General features: G+C 41.2%; 1 protein-coding gene across 3 annotated transcripts in view; it reads right to left on the bottom strand.

Moving 5' to 3' along the window:
* The window catches only part of rhbdd3 (rhomboid domain containing 3), a 57,054-nt gene extending 37,261 nt beyond the window's left edge, over positions 1 to 19,793 (bottom strand). For all 3 annotated transcript variants that reach the window (XM_063034464.1, XM_063034465.1, XM_063034466.1), the window contains exons 1-3: positions 19,298 to 19,793; positions 3,973 to 4,368; positions 1,187 to 1,343 (exon numbers count right to left, since the gene is read on the bottom strand). In XM_063034464.1, the coding sequence (XP_062890534.1) occupies positions 1,187 to 1,343; positions 3,973 to 4,368; positions 19,298 to 19,460 (716 nt within the window). In that variant the 5' untranslated portion in view covers positions 19,461 to 19,793. The remainder of the gene's footprint in view (positions 1 to 1,186; positions 1,344 to 3,972; positions 4,369 to 19,297) is intronic.
* Between the last annotated feature and the right edge of the window lie 152 nt (positions 19,794 to 19,945).

Consider the following 19,945-nt stretch of genomic DNA (forward strand, 5'->3'; position numbering starts at 1 on the left):
TGAGACGTAAGTAACCTTTGTGTAGCACTGGGGTTCTTACCCTTTTTTATGCCATGGACCCCTTTGGAAGTCCGGTGAAGCCTATGGACCCCTTCTCAGAATAGTGTATTGAAATATATAAAACAAAATGCATAAAATTACAAAATAAATCAATTATATTGAAATACACATCAAAATACTACTGTGGTTTTCTTGCCTACATTCATAATAGAAGGGAATGATAGATTAGTGAAAATAATTTTTTTCCTATCCGAGTTCATGGACCCCAGCTTAAGAACCAGTGGAGTAAGAAGAAAACCGTCATGGGCTCAGACATGTTCTTCTAAACAATAACATATCTTTCAAGGAAGTAACCATTAAAATCTGTGAATAGCTCTAAAAGACCAACCTCTGACCTGATCAATTTAGGATCATCCATTTTAGGCCCAGTCAGAGCCCATGGTCCACTTCAGTTCCCAAGGTAGTTGTGAAAGGGAGACATTGAGGATGGGTAGACACATTCAACTGCAAAAAGTGTGATTGTGAGAAGATCACAGAGTAACCGAAGGCTGCATTGAGCACAAAGGAATCAAAAAGGAATATTGCTTCTCTGCAATGGTGGTGTCCTTGTAGTACCAGGCAGTATGAAAACTATACTTCCCTCAAACACAGGACTCTGCAGAGAGTGGTGCGGACAGCCCAGCACATCTGTAGATGTGAACTTCCTACTATTCAGGACATTTACAGAGACGGGTGTAAAAAGTGCCCTAAGAATCATTGGGGACCTGAGTCACCCCAACCACAAACTGTTCCAGCTGCAACCATCTGGGAGATGGTACCGCAGCATAAAAGCCAGGACCAGCAGGCTCTCGGATAGCTTCTTCCACCAGGCCATCAGACTGATTAATTCACACTGATACAACTGTATTTCTATGCTATATTGACAGTCCTGTTGTACATATTATTTATTACAAATTACTATAAATTGCACATTACACATTTAGATGGAGACGTAAGAAAGATTTTCGCTCCTCATGTATATGAGGGATGTAAGTAATAAAGTCAATTCAATTCAGAGCCAATCGAATGCCAACCATTGAGTGAAGATTAGAGAGAAACGTGTACATATAAAGTACCTCTGCAACATTTTTAATCAATATTGTAAACAGACAAAGTATTAAACAACTAAGTTAAATATTGTGCTTACCTCTCAGTATTACTTGTGACAGTAAGACGATATTGGGCTGGAGAGAAGATAAATGGAATCCAGGAATTATGTTGCAAAAATCTACAGATAGCCAGTCTTTCAACATATTCTACCACAAAGTCTGGCAACTCCAACCAAAATAAAAACCTATAACTATCTGAATAAATAATGTCAAGGTCATTCAAGTAATAAAACACTGAGTAGCCAAAGTGTAGTGGTTAGTGGTCAGGACATTGGAGTTCAGAGTTCATTTCTGGCCTCATCTGTAAGGAGTTTGTCTGTTCTCCCCGTAACCATGTGAGATTCCTCCTGATGCTCCAATTTCCTCCCACAGTCCAAAGACGTACCGGTTAGTAGGTCAATTGGTCAATGTGAATTTCCCCGTGATTAGGTTGGGTGGGTTGCTGGCAGTGCGGCTTGAAGAGCCAAAAAGGCCTATTCTACACTGCAACTCTAAATAAAAATCAATAAAGCTGACTTTTACCCTTCAAATTTGCACCTCTTATTTGCATTAAGGTAGCTTTGACTTCAAGTGCTTTTAGAAGGATAAGTTGCAGAAGGTTAAAAGTTTTTCTTGCTCTGATCACATGATTGATTCTGACAGGTTGGGGATTCCTGTCAAAGTAAAGGAGTGCACCTTATAACTTGGAGCAAATCACCAGAATCAGGAATATATTGGAGCAAGTGATGCTCTGGAAACAGTATCAAAAAGGAATATTGCTTCTCTGCAATGGTGGTGTCCTTATAGTACATTGTGGTTAATTTAAAATTCAACATACTATATAAATTTTGAAAAGTTGTGGGGATCTTGAACAACTTTTGTTCTTCTTTCCAAATAAACAAACTAAGTGATCCTCTACTTTCTGCAGCAGAATGGGAAACCCAAGTCTGAATGTGGAGCAGACCAAGGAAATTATTGTAGACTTTAGGAAGGTGTAGATGAACCAACCCCCTCTACGCATAATTGGCTCCTCTGTAGAAGAGTTAAGTGCACCAAGTTCCTGGGAGTTCATATCACCTCACCTGGTCCCTTAATATCAACTCCCTGAATAAGGCAGCACAGCAGCACCTCCACTTCCTAGGGAGATAGTGGCAAGCGAGGCTCCCCCCATCCCTCAACTTAATTGGAGCACCATTGACAAGCTGCATCTCCATCTAGTATGGGAGCAGCCGAGCATCAGATCAGAAGTCCCTACTGTGAGAACTGCCAAGAGGAATAGGGGTCACCCTACCATCCATCGGGGACATTTATCAGGAGTGCTGCATGCACAACGCCCTTAGTATTATCCCAGGACGCCACCCATCCATCCAGCTTCCACTTTGACATTATACCATCAGGCAGGAGATTCCAATGTAAAAAGAATGGTCAGGTTGGGAAACAGCTTCTTCCCACAGGCCATTAGGCTTCTGAGCTCCCTGTTGTATTGCATTTGAAGTGTCACCGGTTAATCTGTACAGTAACTGACAAATTTAGTTTATGCACTTTACTTTATTTCTGCACAATTCATTTATACATTTAATTTTTACTTTCCTAAGTTATTGTGTGCTATGTGTAATACTGTGCTTTACACCCTGGTCTGGAGAAACATTGTCTTGCTTGGCCATATACATGTATATAATTAAATGACAATAAACTTGACTTGACTTTCTCCATTACAGCGACATCGAAAACCAGGGGAATAAAGTTTAAGGTATTGAGTGCGAGGGTTGGAGAGGATCTGAGGAATATTTTTCTTCATCCAGAGGGTCATTGCAATCTGGAAAACACTGCCTGGACAAGTGTTTAAATCACCAAGACATTGACAGCAATGGACCAAGTGCTTGTAAATGGGATTAATGTAGATGGGTAATCAAGGGGCTGAAGGGCCTTCTCTGCGCTGTATGACTCAATGATTATTATTGATGAGTCACTCAAAGTACTTGAAAGACCTCTCTCAAATCTTCCTACAAGGAACCCCTGCAGCACTTTCAGGAAGGGTGGGAAAAACACCCGGAACAAATCTAATGTGCTGCCCAACCCAGATCATAAATCATGTTTTGATATTTTCACTGTTTTTAGTAATAAGATTTTAAATTACTAGATAGTTGAATAGAAGCCAATGCCCACATCTCCTACGTGATTTACTTTGAAAGCTCTAAATGAAGTTTCAAACCTGGAATCCTTTGGATATACATGATCGGCTTTCAATGTTTAGCTGTGACTCAGGGGGCACCATTCCCACCACTAAATTAGAAGGGTCCAGCTTCAAGCCAAACTCCAGAGATTTGTGGTCAAAGCTCTGGGGCAATATTGAAAGAAGGGCTACTCTGTTGACAGTACCATCTTTCAGATGAAATGTTAGACTAAGGTGTCTTCTACAGTCTCCAGATGAACGTAATTCATTCCATGGAAACAGATCAAGGGACCTTTGGTATCAAGGTCATGTCACTAAGAAGTACAAAGAACCTCCTGTCTATGAATTGGCTGCCAGATCTCCTTCGATACAACAGTGACTACAGTTACGGAGTACAGGTCGACCTTCATTAATCCGGCACCACTGGGACCTGAGGAGTGCCGGATTAGTGAAAATGCCAAATTACAGAAGGATCACATTAAGCATATCAGTGCCAGATTATCGAAGGAACCGGATTACAGGTAGTCGGATTAGTGAAGGTCAACCCGTACTTAATTAGCTATGGAACTCATAATGGTATCTATTAAGCTGCCTAAACGGCATTATATAAAGTATTTTAACAAAAACTGAATACAATGTAGAGCTGAATTACTGTACAATCAGAAAGGATACAGAGCAGACCAACAATAACTCCACAGATATGGAGAAATATGGAAGAACTTGGAATAACAAAGTAGGCAACTGCGAGGAGTATCCAAGGCACTGCTGCTGGACGGATTCCCACTGCAGTGAAGGTCTGTTTCATTTCTGAACTACAGCAGCTTAGTGTCACCATAGCAAAATGAACACTCGTGAAACCACACACTGCTGTTTCTTCCAAGCTTAATAGTTTGCCCAAAAGCAGATAAAAAATTGCAGAAAAGACAGCAAAAATGATGGCGAGGTAAATGTATCGGATGGTACCCAACTGTTCCTCCAGATGGCTGCTCAGAAAAATTAGGAACACTACGTTGACGAGTAAAGTAAATATATTGTCATGACAGAAGCAGTAGCTCAGTAAACGGTGCACTGCAAGAATAAAACAGAATATTAGTTAATTTAATTCAACTAATGAGGCATGCTTTTGTTAAACATTGTTAGATACTTATGCAATATGCTACCATACGTCTTTTCTAACAAATTCATAAAATCTGACATTTACAGTGCACTTCTTGTAACGTCAACAAAGTCTCCGGAGAGATACTGAAGCTAGAGGATCTAGAAGTGTTTTATTCAACAAAAAACAGCAGCAGGCACAACATTGAGACCCTCTTGGAGGAAGAAGTCTCCTGACCCTATATTACATGACATTGTTATAAGGTAAAGATCAAAGGCATCAGTCGGACAATTTTATAGTTACACCGTATGTACAATGCTTCCTTTGAATTACATATAGTTTCCACACATCTCCTTCTTCGCACCCACACTCCGGACACCCAAAATGAACATTAATCAGTGTTGTCTGGCTTGCAATCAGCTCCAGAAGAACTATTGTTCAGGACTGCATTTTAAATTCAATCTACAATACATGTTCATGTCTGGAGATTGGTTGCTGGTGAAATTAATATTTGTTATATACCTTGACTCCAGAGTACACCCCAACACTTCATTTTAAGTTCAGATCCCATCATAGATCAAACGTAGTGAACCTCAAGGACTCTTCCCTTGTTGAAATTCAAGATCTTTCCCTGGTTGAACCTGAATGCTTAGATAATGGTAAGATCAAACGGCATCGAGCTTTTTGAACAAAATGCTGCTTGTGCCACTTGCCGGCAAGGACAAGATTAGGATAATTTGGCAGATGGAAGTGTAGTTGGGAAACTGGTGCAGAGGGCAGAGTTTCAGATTTTTGGATCATTGGGATCTCTTCTGGGGAAGATATGACCTGTACAAAATGGGCAGGTTATGCCTGAACCTGGGAAGGGGGTGCCAATATCCTTGTGGGCAGGTTTCCAAGAGCTGTTGGGGAGAGGTTTAAACTAATTTGGCAGGGAATGGGAACCAGGAATGACAGGCAAATGATAAGGGACAATAGTAGTCAGTTGCAGTGTAAAAGGGGGAGCAATATCAAAAAGGGTGACAGATACAGGACTGAAGGTGTTGTATTTGAATGCACGCAGTTCACAGAATAAGGTAGATAATCTTGTAGAGCAGTTAGAAATTGGCAGGTCTGTCACTTTGGGCATCACTGAGTGGTGGCTGAAACAAGATTATAGTTGGGAGTTTACTATCCATCTTGAATCAAAAATAGAGTTGGGTAGGTAGAGGGGGTGGCATGGCACCATTGATTTAAAAAAAATGAAATTAAGTCCTTAGGAAGAGGTGACATAAGTTCGGAAGATGTAGAATCCTGGTGGGTAGAGTAAGTAAACTGCAAAAGTAAAGGGACCCTGATGGGAGTTACTGTATATACAGGCCTCCAAACAGTTGCCAGGATATGGGCTACAAATTACAACAGGAGACAGAAAAGGCAGGTCAACAGGGCAATGTTACAATAGTCATGGGGGATTTCAAAATGCAGGAAGATTGACTAAATCAGGCTGGTGCTGTATCCCTAGAGAGTGGGTTTGTAGAAGGCCTACAAGACAGTTTTTTAGAACAGCTTGTGGTTGAGCCCACTAGGGGAACAGCTATTCTGTATTGCATGTTGTGTAATGAACCAGCCTTGATTAGCGAGCTTAATGTAAAGGAACCCTTAGGAGGCAGTGATCATATGATAGAATTCACATTGCAATTTGAGAGAGAGAGAAGCTAAAGTCAGTTGTATCAGTATAACAGTGGAGTAAAGAGAATTACAGAGCAATCAGAGGGGTACTGGCCAAAGTTGATTGGAAGGGGACTAGCAGGGATGACAGCGGTGCAGCAATGGCGGAAGTTTCTGGGCACAGGGCAGAAACATCCCAGAGAAGAATAAGTATTCTAAAGGCAAGATGATGCAAGTGTGGCTGACAAGGGAAGTCAAAGCCAACATAAAAGTCAGGGAGGGCACATAATAGAGCAAAAAGTAATGGGAAGTTACAGAGTTGAAAAGCATTTAAAAACCAACAAAAGGCAACTAAAAAAGCTATCGGGGGGGGGGAGAGAAATATGAAGGTAAGCTAGCCAACAATATCAAAGAGGATACCAAAATTTTTTTCAGATATATAAAGAGTAAAACAGAAGCAAAAGTAAATATTGGACTGCTGTAAAATGACACTGGAGAGGTAGTAATGGAGGACAAAGAAATGGCAGATGAGCAGAATAAGTATTTTCCATCAGCTTGCACTACAGAACAAACTGGCAATATGCCAGAAGTTCAAAAGTGTCAGAGGCAGAAGTGAGTGTAGTTGCTATTACTAAGGAGAAGGTGCTTGGGAAGCTGAAAGGTCTGAAGGTAGATAAGTCACCTGGATCAGATGAGCTATACTCCAGGGTTCTGAAGAAGATAACCCAAGAGATTGTGGAGGCACTAATAATGATCTTTCAAGAATCATTAATTTTTGAAATGGTTCCAGAGGACTGGAAAATTGCAAATGTCACTCCACTCTTCAAGAAGGGAGGAAGATAGAAGGAAGGAAATTATAGGTCAGTTGGCCTGACTTCAGTGGTTGGGAAGGTGTTGGAGTCGATCGTTAAGGATGTAGTTTTGGGGTACTTGAAGGCACATGATAAAATAGGCCAAAGTCAGTATGAGTTCCTTAAGCTAAAATCTTGCCCAACAAATCTGTTGGAATTCTTTGAGGATAGACAAAGGAGAATCAGTGGATGCTGTGCACTTGGATTCTCAAGAAGCCTTTGACAAGGTGCCACACATTAGGCTGCTTAACAACTTAAGAGCCAATGCAGGAAAGATACTAGCATAGATAAAGCATTGGTGTGATTGGCAGAAAGCAAAGAGTGGGAATAAAGGGAGCTTTTTCTGATTGGCTGCCAATGACTAGTGGTGTTCTGCAGGGGTCGGTGTTGGGATCGATTCGTCTTACATTGCATGTCAAAGATTTGGATGATGGAATTGATGGCTTTGTGGCCAAGTTTGTGGACAATACGAAGATAGGTGGAGGGGCAGGTAGTGTTGAAGAAGCAGGGAGGCTGCCGAAAGGCTTAGACGGAAGAGAAGAAAGGGCAAAAAAATAGCAGATGGAATACAGCGTCATGAAGTGTATGGTCATGCACTTTGGTAGAATGAATTAAAGCATCGATTATTTTCCAAATGGGGAGAAATTTCAAAAATCCGAGGTGCAGTGTCTTGGGAGTCCTCATGTAGGATTCCCTAAAGGTTAATTTGCAAGTTAAGTTGGTGGTGAGGACAGCAAATGCAAGGTTAACATTCATCTCAAGAGGACTAGAATATAAAAGCAAGGATGTAATGTTGAGCTTTATAAGACACTGGTGAGGTCTCTCTTGAAGTATTGTGAACAGTTTCGGGCCCCTTATTTTAGAAAGGATGTGCTGGCTCTAGAGAGGGTTCAGAGAAGGTTCATGAATATAATTCTAGGAATGAAAGACTTATTGTATGAGGAGCAATTGATGGATCTGGGCCTGTACTCATTGGAATTTAGAAGAATGGAGGGATCTCATTGAATGATGAAAAGCCTAGATAGAGTGATGCGATGGAGCAATCTCAGACCAGAGGGCCCAGCCTCAGAATATAGGGATGTCCATTTTGAACAAAGATGAGGAGGAATGTCTTCAGCCAGAACATGGTGAATCTGTGGAATTTGTGGCCACAGGCAGCTGTGGAGGCCAGACCATTGGGTGTATTTAAAGTGGATGTTGACAGTTTGTTGATTAGTCAGAACATGAATGGTTACGAGGAGAAGGCGAGAGAATGGGGTTGAGAGAGAAATGGATCCGCCATAATGAAATGACGAATCAGACTCAATGGGCCAAATGGCCTAATTCTGCTCCTATGCCTCATGGTCTTATTAGCAGAAACATCATGTTTAAACTGAAGAACAGCTACTGCAGATGGCTTCCACAGAAAAAAAAACAGGCACTAACAGAAACTTTTTCCACAGGAAATACAGATTTTTTTCCTTAAATACCCAACCAGTATTCCCTTTCGGTTGCAATTCAGGGATTCTGAATATCTTACCCGAATCTCCTTTATTTTCCTCCTCTCCAAAAACACCATAACACCATATGACATGGAAGCATAATTAGGCCATTTGGCCCATTGTGCCTGCTGCACCATTCCATCATGGTGAATTTTATTAACCCTCTCAACCACATTCTCCTGCCTTCTCTCCTCAACTTCTGATGCTGTTAGTAATCAAGAACCTATCAACCTCCACTTTAAACATACCCAATGTCTTGGCCCACGCAGCTGTCTGTGATAAAAAAAATCCAGAGATTCACCAACCTCTGGCTAAAGAAATGCCTCCTCATCTCTGTTCTAAAGGAACATCCTTCTATTCTGAGGCTGTGCTCTGTGGTCCTAGACTCCGCCACTGCAGGAAACATCCTCTCCACATCCCCACTATCTAGGCCTTTCATATTCAATAGGTTTCAAGGAGATTGCCCCTCATTCTTCTAAGCTCCAGGCCCAGAGCCATCAATTGTTCCTCATACATTAATCCTTTCATTCTCGTGAACTTCTTCTAGACAGTTTGCTGAGAACAGTGACTTCCATATTCCCAACAAGGGGTGAAAAGGCAGGCTCAGTCGAGAAACTGATCCACTTACCTAGCCTATCCACTGAACATGCACACACCCAGTAAATATTGTTGGACAGTAATCATGACCAACTCTGTGTACCACCCAAGGTCATCTCGGACCATCAGTCCAAGGTCAACTAGGTCAAAAGATTGAATCTGCAGCCTTCCTCCTGAAAAGAAATTTGTGTATGTTTCATATTTAATAGAGCTGCACTTCATTCTTTATTGAAATTTTTAAATTTTTTTCTTGTTATTTTGTTCTGAAAACTGCCTACTGGCAGTTCACTAAATAATCTGTCAATTTTATGATATTTCAATATAAAGACTTCAGGGTATGTTTGTTGCATGATTGTTTCAAAAATGAAACAATACATCATAATGATCTATGTAAGTGCACAATAGACTTTGCCTCACTTTCCCATATATTTAACAGTGTATCTACTGGATTTCCACATCATTGGTACAACCCAAACACATACATTAGGATAATTGTTTGAAAATCTAATGGAAGTTCATCAATATGCTCCACCCAAAATATATACTGTACATACAGCATATATTACTGATCACGGACACGCCTATCACAGTACTTTTTTCATTCCCTACTTCTGGCATTGTTATTCCAATAAATAATACCACATATAACCACTACTGACAAGTGAATCTTGCTTCTAACTTTTATTGGGATGCAGCGCAGAATAGGCCCTTCCAGCTCTTTGAGCCACACTGCCCAGCAATCCCCCAATTTAATCTCAGCCTAATCACGGGGCAATTTATAATGACCAATTAACCTACTAACCAGTATGTCTTTGGACTGTGGGAGGAAACTCACGCAGTCACGGGGAGCACATACTCCTTTACAGGCAGCAGAGAGAATTGAACCCAGGTTGCCTATACTGTAAAGTATTGTGCTATCCACAACGTGCCTTTTGAACAACAAAGTCCTCTCAAGGGTGGCAGGGCAGAGATATGTCTCTACCGAAGTAGGTGTAAGGTACTCCTTATCTCTGCTCGCCTGCAGGGTCACCCTTGGGCAAGGTGTATCACTTATTTAGCCCACTGATCAGGTTCATGTGAAGCCATGCTAGCAGGTGGTGGATGGTCATATGAGCAGCCGGTACATATCGCAAGTCCTGCTTATGCAACCACTGACGGCAGACAGACAGTCTCCGAAGAGTATTGATAATGGCTGTGGTCTCCTGTCTAGGTTAATTCGCAGGTTGAGTCTGTGATGAGGGAGGCAGATATGATGTTGCCATCTGTTTCATGAGGACTAGAATATAAAAGCAAGGATGTAATGCTGAGACTTTATAAGGCACTGGTGATGCCTCACATGGAGTATTGTGAGCCGTTTCAGGCCTCTATCTTAGAAAGGATGTTCTGAAACTGGAGAGCGTTCGAGAAAATGATTCCAGGATTGAATGACTTGTCATATGAAGAGCATTTGATGGCTCTGGTCCTGTATTCACTGGAATGAGGGCTGACCTCAATGAAACCTTTCGAATGGTGATATAGTGGATGTGAGACAGATGTGGAGAGGATGCTTCCTATGGTGGGAGTGTCTAGAACCAGAGGACACAGCTTCAGAATAGAGGGGCGTCCTTTTAGAACGGAGATGAGGAGGAAATTTTTCAGCCAGGGAGTGGTGAATTTGTGGAATTCTTTGCCACAGGCAGCTGTGGAGGCCAAGCCTTTACGTATATTCAAGGCAGAGGTTGATAGATTCTTGATTGGTCATGGTATGAAGGGATATGGCGAGAAGCCATGACAACATGGTGGAATAGACTCGATGGGCCAAATGGCCTAATTCTGCTCCTATATCTTATGGTCTTAAAAAGAAACTGCACATAAGGTGGCATTGGCAGAACAGTTTTGTAGAAAAATATGCTAAGAAGAATCAGTTTCATGAAAAGACCACGATCGCCTATGTCAAACGACATGGCACATAACAAAGTCCATTCAGTCTCTTCGATCCACCCTGGCACTCAATTAAAAATCTGACCATTTTGTACTCCTATTTATCTAATCTGATTTTTCCACATATTCTTCACCTAATAATATTTGTCCTTGAAAATCAAAAAAACTAGAAGATGCTGGAAATTTGATTACAGCACAGAAAAAGCTGGGAAATCTCAGCAATTTAGGCAGCATCAGTGAAAAGGAAAATAATTTTTTTTTAGCGTTTTTTCAGCCTCTTGTCAGAAATGGATAGGAAGATTTAGGAAGAGGTGCAAAGAGGTTTTCAGTAGGAGTGAAAACAGGGAGGGAAATGTAGAACAAAGGGAGTATCTGTACTTAATGGGCACACTTATTAGCATGTTAAACTACTAGGCCTATGTAACCAGTTGTTAATGGTAGGACCCGCCCATCAGATGAGACAGATAGCAGAATAAAAACAAAACAATGCTGCCTCCTACATCATACATACACAGATACTCAAAGGCAACAACAGAAGTTAATAAGGTGATTTAAACATGTGAAAAAAAACACTTTTTATTGACTAAGGCAGAGAAAGTCAAAGCCAGATTATTGTTAGATCACTAGAACTATATGAGCAATAGTTAGATCACAATTTAAATACTGCATACAGTTCTAAGCATCACATTACAGAAAAAATGTAACTGTAATGGAGAAGGTACAGAAGAAATTTTTGAAAAAAATTGCCAGAACTTTGTAGCTACGAAAAGATTGGATGACTGAGGTATTAGTGGGGAGTTACTACAGGAATATAAAATTGAAAATAGTACATAAAAAAGATATGTTTCCCAAGCAGAGGAATCAAAACTAGAGGATATGAACTTAAAATATTTAATTTAGGAGAATAAGGAGTTTTCCCCCAACTCGGGGAGTTTACAGGTCTGGGACTCACTGCCTGAAAGGAGGTATTGCCACATAAATTCTGTTTGTGATAGATTTAAATCTGAGGTAGCTTCCTTGACACATATGTCCTGGTCTTGTCCTCTGCTAGGAAAATATTGGAAAGATATTTTTGATATTATTTCAGTAGTTCTGCGTATTGATTTACAACCTCACCCTATTACTGCAATTTTTGGACTACCATTGATAGACTCTAGTCGTTTATCCTTGTCAGTTTGTCATCTAATTGCATTTGTTACATTAATAGCCAGAAGATCCATTTTATTTAAATGGAAAGACTCTAACCCCCCCCCCAACTACATTTCAATGGTTTTCCCAAACGATAGCATGCCTAAACTTGGAAAAAATTAGGAGTGGTACTATGGATCCTTCAGTTGAATTTGAAGAAACTTGGTGGCCATTTATTCAATATTTTCGTATGATGTAAGCTGACCCTTTCTGAATCCTTTGTAGTAACTTTTTTATTCATGTATAGAGGAGCAGAGTTAAGGACAAATAATAATTTTAGCTGATGTAATATGACAGCCCAAGCTTTGTTTTTTTTTCTTTAGTTTAGAGGGGTTTTTTTTCCCCTTTTATAAAATATCTTTTTCATGGTCAGTTACTTGAGATTGGGGGACTAAACTATATTTGTTACATGGAATCTGTGCTTGTTCATGTTAACTGTTACTATTATAATCCCGATCTCTTTGTATCATCACTTTTATTGTTATGTTTAATTTTGAAACTTAATAAAAAGATTGAAAAAGAAAGGAGTTAGAAACAAATAACATCATCCCATTTAAAATGTACTTGGATATCAACCTTTGGAGCCATGGCCTGTAAGGATAATGATACAGTACTGTTGTAATTAGGTCGGGTAGCTCTTTTCCAACTGCTTAGACAGAGTGGTTGAATGTCCTCTGTATTAAAATTTTCAAAGAATCTATTGTTAAAAATACTACAGCTTTTTTTTTGTCAAAATCCATTCCTAGCAAATAGGATTGAAAACTTTTGTTGGATATATTCTTAAAGATTTATCACGTGACTTCTCAGTTCCAACTGCTGTGTCCAGTTAAGCGTCTCTTCTTTGGTTCGAATGTTTATTCCTTTCCATAGATGCTGCCTAACCTGCTGAGTACCTCCAGCACATTGTGTGTGTTGCTCAAGATTTCAAGCATCTGCGGAATCTGTTGTGTTCACAATTTTGTTTTTCAGCTGTTTCCTTTCAATTGAAAGGCAACACACTTGTACCTCTTCAAATTCAGAAAGTGATTTTCTCGCCACTGGGGACATTATGCACTTTGGTCAGTTGCTTTGATGAACACCATTCAATGAATAGCATTGCCCTGGGCAAATGATCCTGTCATTTTAATTCTGCATTTTACTCTAACCACTATGAACTCAGTCACCAGAAACCTAATGGAAAGAACATCAGTTACTCAGAGGGCAGTGCTAATACCTCACAGTTTCAGAGATCCAGGTTTGATCTGACCTTAGGCATTACTTTCACCAAGTATTTTCCTCTAGGTGCTCCTGCTCCTGTTTCCTCCCACACTCCAAAGATGTGCCCTTTGATAGTTTAACTGGTTATTGTAAACTGCCCCTAGTATAGGCCCGAGGGCAGGCTGTGCTGGTGGGAACAGAAGTTAATGGGGACGCAAGAGATGGATGCTGCCAGACCTGTTGGACTCCTCCAGCACATTGTGTGTGTTGCTCTGGGGTTCCAGCATCTGCAGTACCTCGTGAGCATGATTGTGCCTTTTTCTTCTTTCACTTTTGGCAATGAACGGAATTGTCTTGGCTTATGATCAGTGAGATGGTCTTCCACTCTGAGGTGAGGCATCTTTGCCTTGCCAGATTCCCCATGCTTTCCTCCATATTTTACTGTGTTGCTGTTAACTTTTAAACTTCATTTGGAGTTAGGAGTGATAAAAAAAAACAAAGGGGATGATGGTGCAAGGAGGAAGGCAATGGTAAAGGTATAGAAGTTGAGTTCATGATAAAGGGTCTCGGCCTGAAGTGTTGACTGTTCCCATCCACGGATGCTGCCTGACCCTCTGGGGACAATCATACCTTTGTTTCCAAGATTGATAACAAATCATTAAGGTGTTAAGTGTAGCAACTTATTCCTAAATCTAGTCTAACTCCAAAATGAATTGTAATCTTTCCATTTTTGTAATTGATGGGCAATGGAAGAACTGGAACATACATCTTGCCGTTAATGATTTTTGTGCTCCTCCGAAAGAACAGGCACTCGTTAAGTTGGATTGGTTGGTGGGATTGCTTCAGGGGTCACCAATGCTGTTACATACCAATACTCCAGTTTACTACCTAGATAGCTAATGATCCATTTTGGCCAATTTGCCCCAAAATTTATTAGCCATTTTCATTTCCAAAGGTCATAATGTAAAGCATCTTAATGTATAACAACTTAATTCGATGCACCTAAACTGTGTGGCTATCCATCCAAAATTCTGTGACTGCCCAGCCAAACCTAAACATCCTTGTTTTCTACTTGACAGCAACAGCAGTGTTCTGATGAAACTATTGAACTGATAATCCAGAGCTCTAAATACACAATCCAAAGACATGAACCCCACTAACTAGGTAATTTAAATTCAGTAGAGACTTTAAATTATCTGGAGAATAATCCATAATGAAACAGAATGAAATAATTCTGAATGACGTAATCAAGAAAATGAGGTTGAGGATGTCAGAAACTGCAGATCTGACGCAAAAGAAAATCAATAATCAATGTTTCGAGTCAAATTCTTCATTGGTACATTCCATCAAGTAGATCAGGTTGTAGAAACATAGAAAACCTACAATACAATACAGGCCCTTTGGCCCACAACGCTGTGCTGAGCATGTACTTACTTTAGAAATTACCTAGGGTTACCCATAGCCCTCTATTTTTCTAAGGTCCACGTACCTATCCAGGAGTCTCTTAAAAGACCCTGTTGTACCCGCCTCCACCACCGTCACTGGCAGCCCATTCCATGCACACATCACTCTCTTGTCTTATTTGTTGTTTTTCCATGTGCATTTTTATTATTTTATTGAGCTATTTAATGCTCTCATTCATGTGGTCTTTTATTCTCACATAAAAGCATGGTGCATCACTTGGCAGCTTTAGCCCCGAATGGAAAAAAAAACTTCTTTAATAGATTGCAAATCTATTAAAGTTTCTGTGTAATGGCTGTTGTGCCTCTTAACTTTCTGGTCATCTCACTCGTGTTTTGTTCATTCCCCTTCCAGTATGGAGGAATTAGCATCATGGCAAGTATAGGTCTGTCAAGATGGTAGGCAAGTCTGTTATGAGGGTATAGGGTGAATGCAAGCAGGGTTTTTCTATTGAGGTTGGGTGGAACTACAACTAGAGGTGGTTAAGAGTGACAGGTGAAAAGTTTGAGGGGAACATGAGGGGAAACTTTTTCACTTGGAGGGCCATGAGAGTGTGGTACAATCTGCCCACACGAGTGGTGCCTGTGAGCTTGATTGCAACACATAAGAGAAGTTTGGTTAGGTACATGGATGGCAGGGGCAGGGAGGGCCATGGTCCCAGTGCAGGTCAATGGTAGCAGTTAGTTTAAATGGTTCAGCATAGACTAGATGGGCTGAAAGCCTGCTTCTGTGCTGTATTTTTCTATTAATCTATAATCAAAGTCTTCAATAACTCATTTCAGGAAGGTAGCACCATCAATTTGCGGGAGACACCCAGAATTTCGGGGAGAGGTGGGATGTCTGCAATACAGTAGCTCCTTAGCAGCTAGTTTAAATAACGTTAGCTATGCTAATGAACGAATGACACCTGTTAAACTCACCTCAACATGTCTTTTATAGTCTTAACCCACCATGGGCAATAGAAAAGTCACTGTTGCAAATAGTGCAGCGAGAAACACTGTCATTATTTTTGTCCCCTATTAGGCAGGAGTACACTTTAGTGTAGTCTGGGGTGACGTATGTTTTATATTTTCTTTTTTTGGAACACTCTGCCATGGTGCTCTCTCTCGCTCTCTCCCTCTCTCTCGTGGTCTCTCTCACACTCGCTCCCGCTCTCCCTCCGGGACATTGTATATAATTTGTGGGCATCAGGGAGCCACTATTAATATGCGGGAGACTCCCGGAACTTCCGGGAGAGGTGGGATGTCTGGGTAGAGGGAGCTCGTCAGCCTGGGAAGGCAGTCCATCTAAGACAGGAAAAACTCTTGATTTCAAACCTCCACTGCCTTACCCACTCATGGGAAAGGCTTCGGGAGTAAACTCGGAGGACAAATCCAGAGTTGGAGTCCCTTTCAACCTCGTTCTGGCAACTCCTGCGACGACACTAGTGCCAAGCTGTATCGGCCCTTGCCCTTCCCTTGGACAACATCGGTGTCGTGGAGAGTGGAGACTTGCTGCATGGGCAACTGCCGGTCTTCCATACAACCTTGCCCAGGCCTGCGCGCTGGAGAGACTGAAGCAAGATTTTCCAGGTGCAGATCCATAGTCCCGCGAGACTAACGGATGCCACCACCAAACTAAACATAAAAGATTCTGCAAAAGCTGCAATTCTTGTGCAAGGGGAGGGGATGAACATTCTTTCCTCTAACTTCCTCCAACCCCTTTTCAATTTCCCATTCCAGTTCTCCTCTTAACCCTTCCCTGCCCATCACCTAGCCATCGTCTCCCTTTGGTGCCCCTCTTCTTTCCCTTTCTTCCATGCTCCACTTTCCTCTCCCTCTTCTTCAGCCCTCTACCTCTTATTTCACCCATCTTCCCCCTCACTTAGCTTCACCTATCACCTGTTAGCTTGCACTCCTTCCCCTCCCCTCTCTTATTCTGGCTTCTGCCCCCTTCATTTCCATTCCTGATGAAGGGTCTGAGCTGAAACATCAGCCATTTACTCCCCTCCATAGATGCTGCCTGATTTGCTGAGTTCCTCCAGCATTTTATGTGTGGCATATAGAATAGCGTCCTTACATACTGAAGACTTACAGCCTTTTTAACTGAGACAGTAATTCTAAAGCTGGTGATAAAACTACAAAAGATCCAGGACTATAAGATCATAAATGGGGCACAATGCAAGGAGTTGCTTTTGAATGTCTGTCCTCTCACAAAATGGGATCATTACAGTTGTCCATAGTTAAAATCAAAGGTTCACAATTGTTACCCTGGCAACCCATTGCTTAAAAAACTGCAGTAAAATGTTATCAATTGATCCACCAGTAAAGATACAAATAATTCTAATGCCATTTGCAATATGCACTTGGTAAATGTTAACAGAATCATTCTTCTTGTGTAAGTAAATATTCAGGTTTGTAATTCTCTTCCTTCACAACCTTGACTGCACTAATCCCCTAATCATCTTTGTCACCGCACTGGCCATCTCAACACTTATTAGTGGAATTGCTTCATTTAAGCTCATAATCTTGCTGGTTCTTGCTCCACAGTTTAAAACCTATTTATATAATGATCCATGTGTCTCTTTCTCCCCTAATCCTGCCGTAAGCAGTGTTGAGGCACCCTGGTTGAGAACACTGTGGGTTCCAACTCCCTCACTAAACACACTCACGACTCACGTGAATGCACAATCTACAATTACTTGCTCTTTGGTTTATTGGAGACCTTTAGGATACTGATCTGGCAAAGCCCCGTTAGAAAAATTTCACTTCACATATGTTATCAACTGGATAAGCATCCCTCCCGTCTTCATAGTTTCACCCTGTGGTAGCTTACTCCAATGATCATCCTTGTCTGACGCACTGTCTTTTCTAATTTTCTTCCTTTCAGGTGCAAGGTCCAGAAATCCCTCTCTAAATCCTTCCATTTCCCTTTCCTCTAACTTCTGGTATCAAATCCTGCCCAATAACACTTCTACAAAGCATAGAGTTGGTGTAGGGATGAAGACACCTTATACAAACTTTTTTAATTTTCTTATATGATTTATGTTTTTTGTGATGTTGCGTATAAGATGCTATGTGCTTGTAATGCTATTGCAAGTAATTTTTTTCATTGCATCTGTACACATGACAAGAAACTGAATCCATTCATGTAAAAGCCACTATGTCAATTGGTTTTCTACAGCAAAACACCTTTCTAAACATGTGAGCAAAACAGAATCAAACTAGCAAGAAAATTATGAAAGAGGGCCTGAATCTTATTTTTTTTTCCTCTGGAAAGTACAAAAATAGCAAAGAGAAGTTTTTTTTTAAAAGAGAGCTAGAGCAGCTGAGCAGAAACCTTTGTCATTAATGATAGTTCCAGGTGTGCAAGAGGAAGTGATTAATATAGGTTTTAGATTCATTGTCCCCTTCAAATTCAAAATAAAAGGATGCTCAGATACACATCTGAAAATAGCAAGGTTGAAAATTCACTTTTGTGCTGAGAAAGTCTTCCATTGTTTGACGTTAACTTGATTTTAACAAAAGTGAGCTTATTGCATAAACAAGGAAATTTGACTGGCCAAAGCCATTTCAAAAACACCTGATAGGCATTGAAAATCAAAGATGGGCTGGAAATTTGAAATAAAAGCAGAACTCAGCAGGTTGGACAGCATTTTTGAATAAAGAAAATTATTTAATATCTTAGGTCAATGGCCTTCTATCAGAATAATGACTTGAAGTACTGCCCTCTCACTTCATAGGTGCTGCCTGATTTGCTGAGTATTTTCAGCATTTTGTTTTTACTTTTAAAATGCAGGTTATGTGGTTAAATAAATTAACACCCATTGGACTTCTTTATGCCTAAATGTATTGCTATAATTGTCAATATAATGAAAGAACTGGAGTTGAACTGTCCCAATCTTCAGTTTTTCATGTAGTATATAAGCAAACACATTGGTTACCCATTTTCTGAATATTGTTATGGCTAAGGAATAAACTTTTGCAGCTCTACTTTGGAAAATATCTCACTTTTCTACACTACATATTTCATCCATAAGTATAGACAACGTAGTAACCACCCAGTATATAGCACATAGCTAGTTTTCAGTGGACTACAAGCACATACAAGCTGCCATTCAAACTACTACTTAATTTGATGGTTTAAAAAAAAGTGCGAAGTTCTTCAGGTCACCTCGTGAGTTCTGGGACGCAAGATTCAACTGGGATTTTGTTTATTTTGGAGAAAGCAAGCCTCTTTCTACTGTTAAAAACAAACTGTGTCTGCCTTAAACAACAACGCACATCAGAAAATTAAAAGGCTAAAGATAAAAAGGCCTCGGCAGGTGTTGTGGTTTTACATTTCCAGACATCGGATCCATTAGAAATGCATTCATTAGACTACTTCGTAATTTGCTTTTAAATCCCGCCCCAGTTTTTAATACAGGTGGGAGAAGTACTGAATGAGTTTAATGTTTGTAAGGTAAAAAGCATCTTTTAATTCCAAGATGCTGCCTCTGTCGCTGTCCTGCGAATCTGAACTGAACTCGGGGAGAAATATCCCCGTTTTAACTCTCGAGCGGCTGAGGCCTAGCTACTTACCCTGGCACCGGCTGAGCACCGGGCCGGCACTCAAAGAAAAGGCCTCCTCGGCCCCGGTGAGCCAAGACAACACGATGAGGGAGATGAAGGCCGCGTTTGCGACCAGCAGCCTGGCCGCTCCATATCTCAGCCGCCAGCGGCCACCCCGTCCCAGCAGCGGCATCTCCAGAGTGAGGCCCCAGCGTCCGTTTCACCGAGAGCTGCCCCGGGTCCGACAGCAACCCAAGAGCGGGCGGCTACAGCGGGGAAGCATCAGTGTAACCCGCCCGGTGATGGCGGACCGTTTAAAAACACATGGCTGCTAACACTAGTCGCTGGGGAGCTGTGTGGGGTGGAAGAATGTGAGAAAGGGGGCCTTTTATTGCAGGTTTATTTCAAGCCAGCGCACAGAGGAGGAAATGTCCGCGCCGAGTCGCCAACTTTCAGAGGATGAAATGGCCGCGCGTTGCTATCGGTAGCCGGAACCATAAACACGGCCCCGGCTTCCCTCCATTGTTCTCTCCGAACGTGTTACTACGTGACGTAAGACGCACAGCCTCGTCACTGCCTGACGTCATCCTTAAATAGCGACGTGGAGCCTAACGTGAGCATTATCGTAAACCTCGCCCGCGAATCGGCAGGCGGGGGGGGTTTCAACGGTTGTTCCTA

This window comes from Mobula hypostoma, chromosome 27 (assembly GCF_963921235.1).
Source record: "Mobula hypostoma chromosome 27, sMobHyp1.1, whole genome shotgun sequence".
In the NCBI taxonomy this organism is placed as follows: Eukaryota; Metazoa; Chordata; class Chondrichthyes; order Myliobatiformes; family Myliobatidae; genus Mobula; species Mobula hypostoma.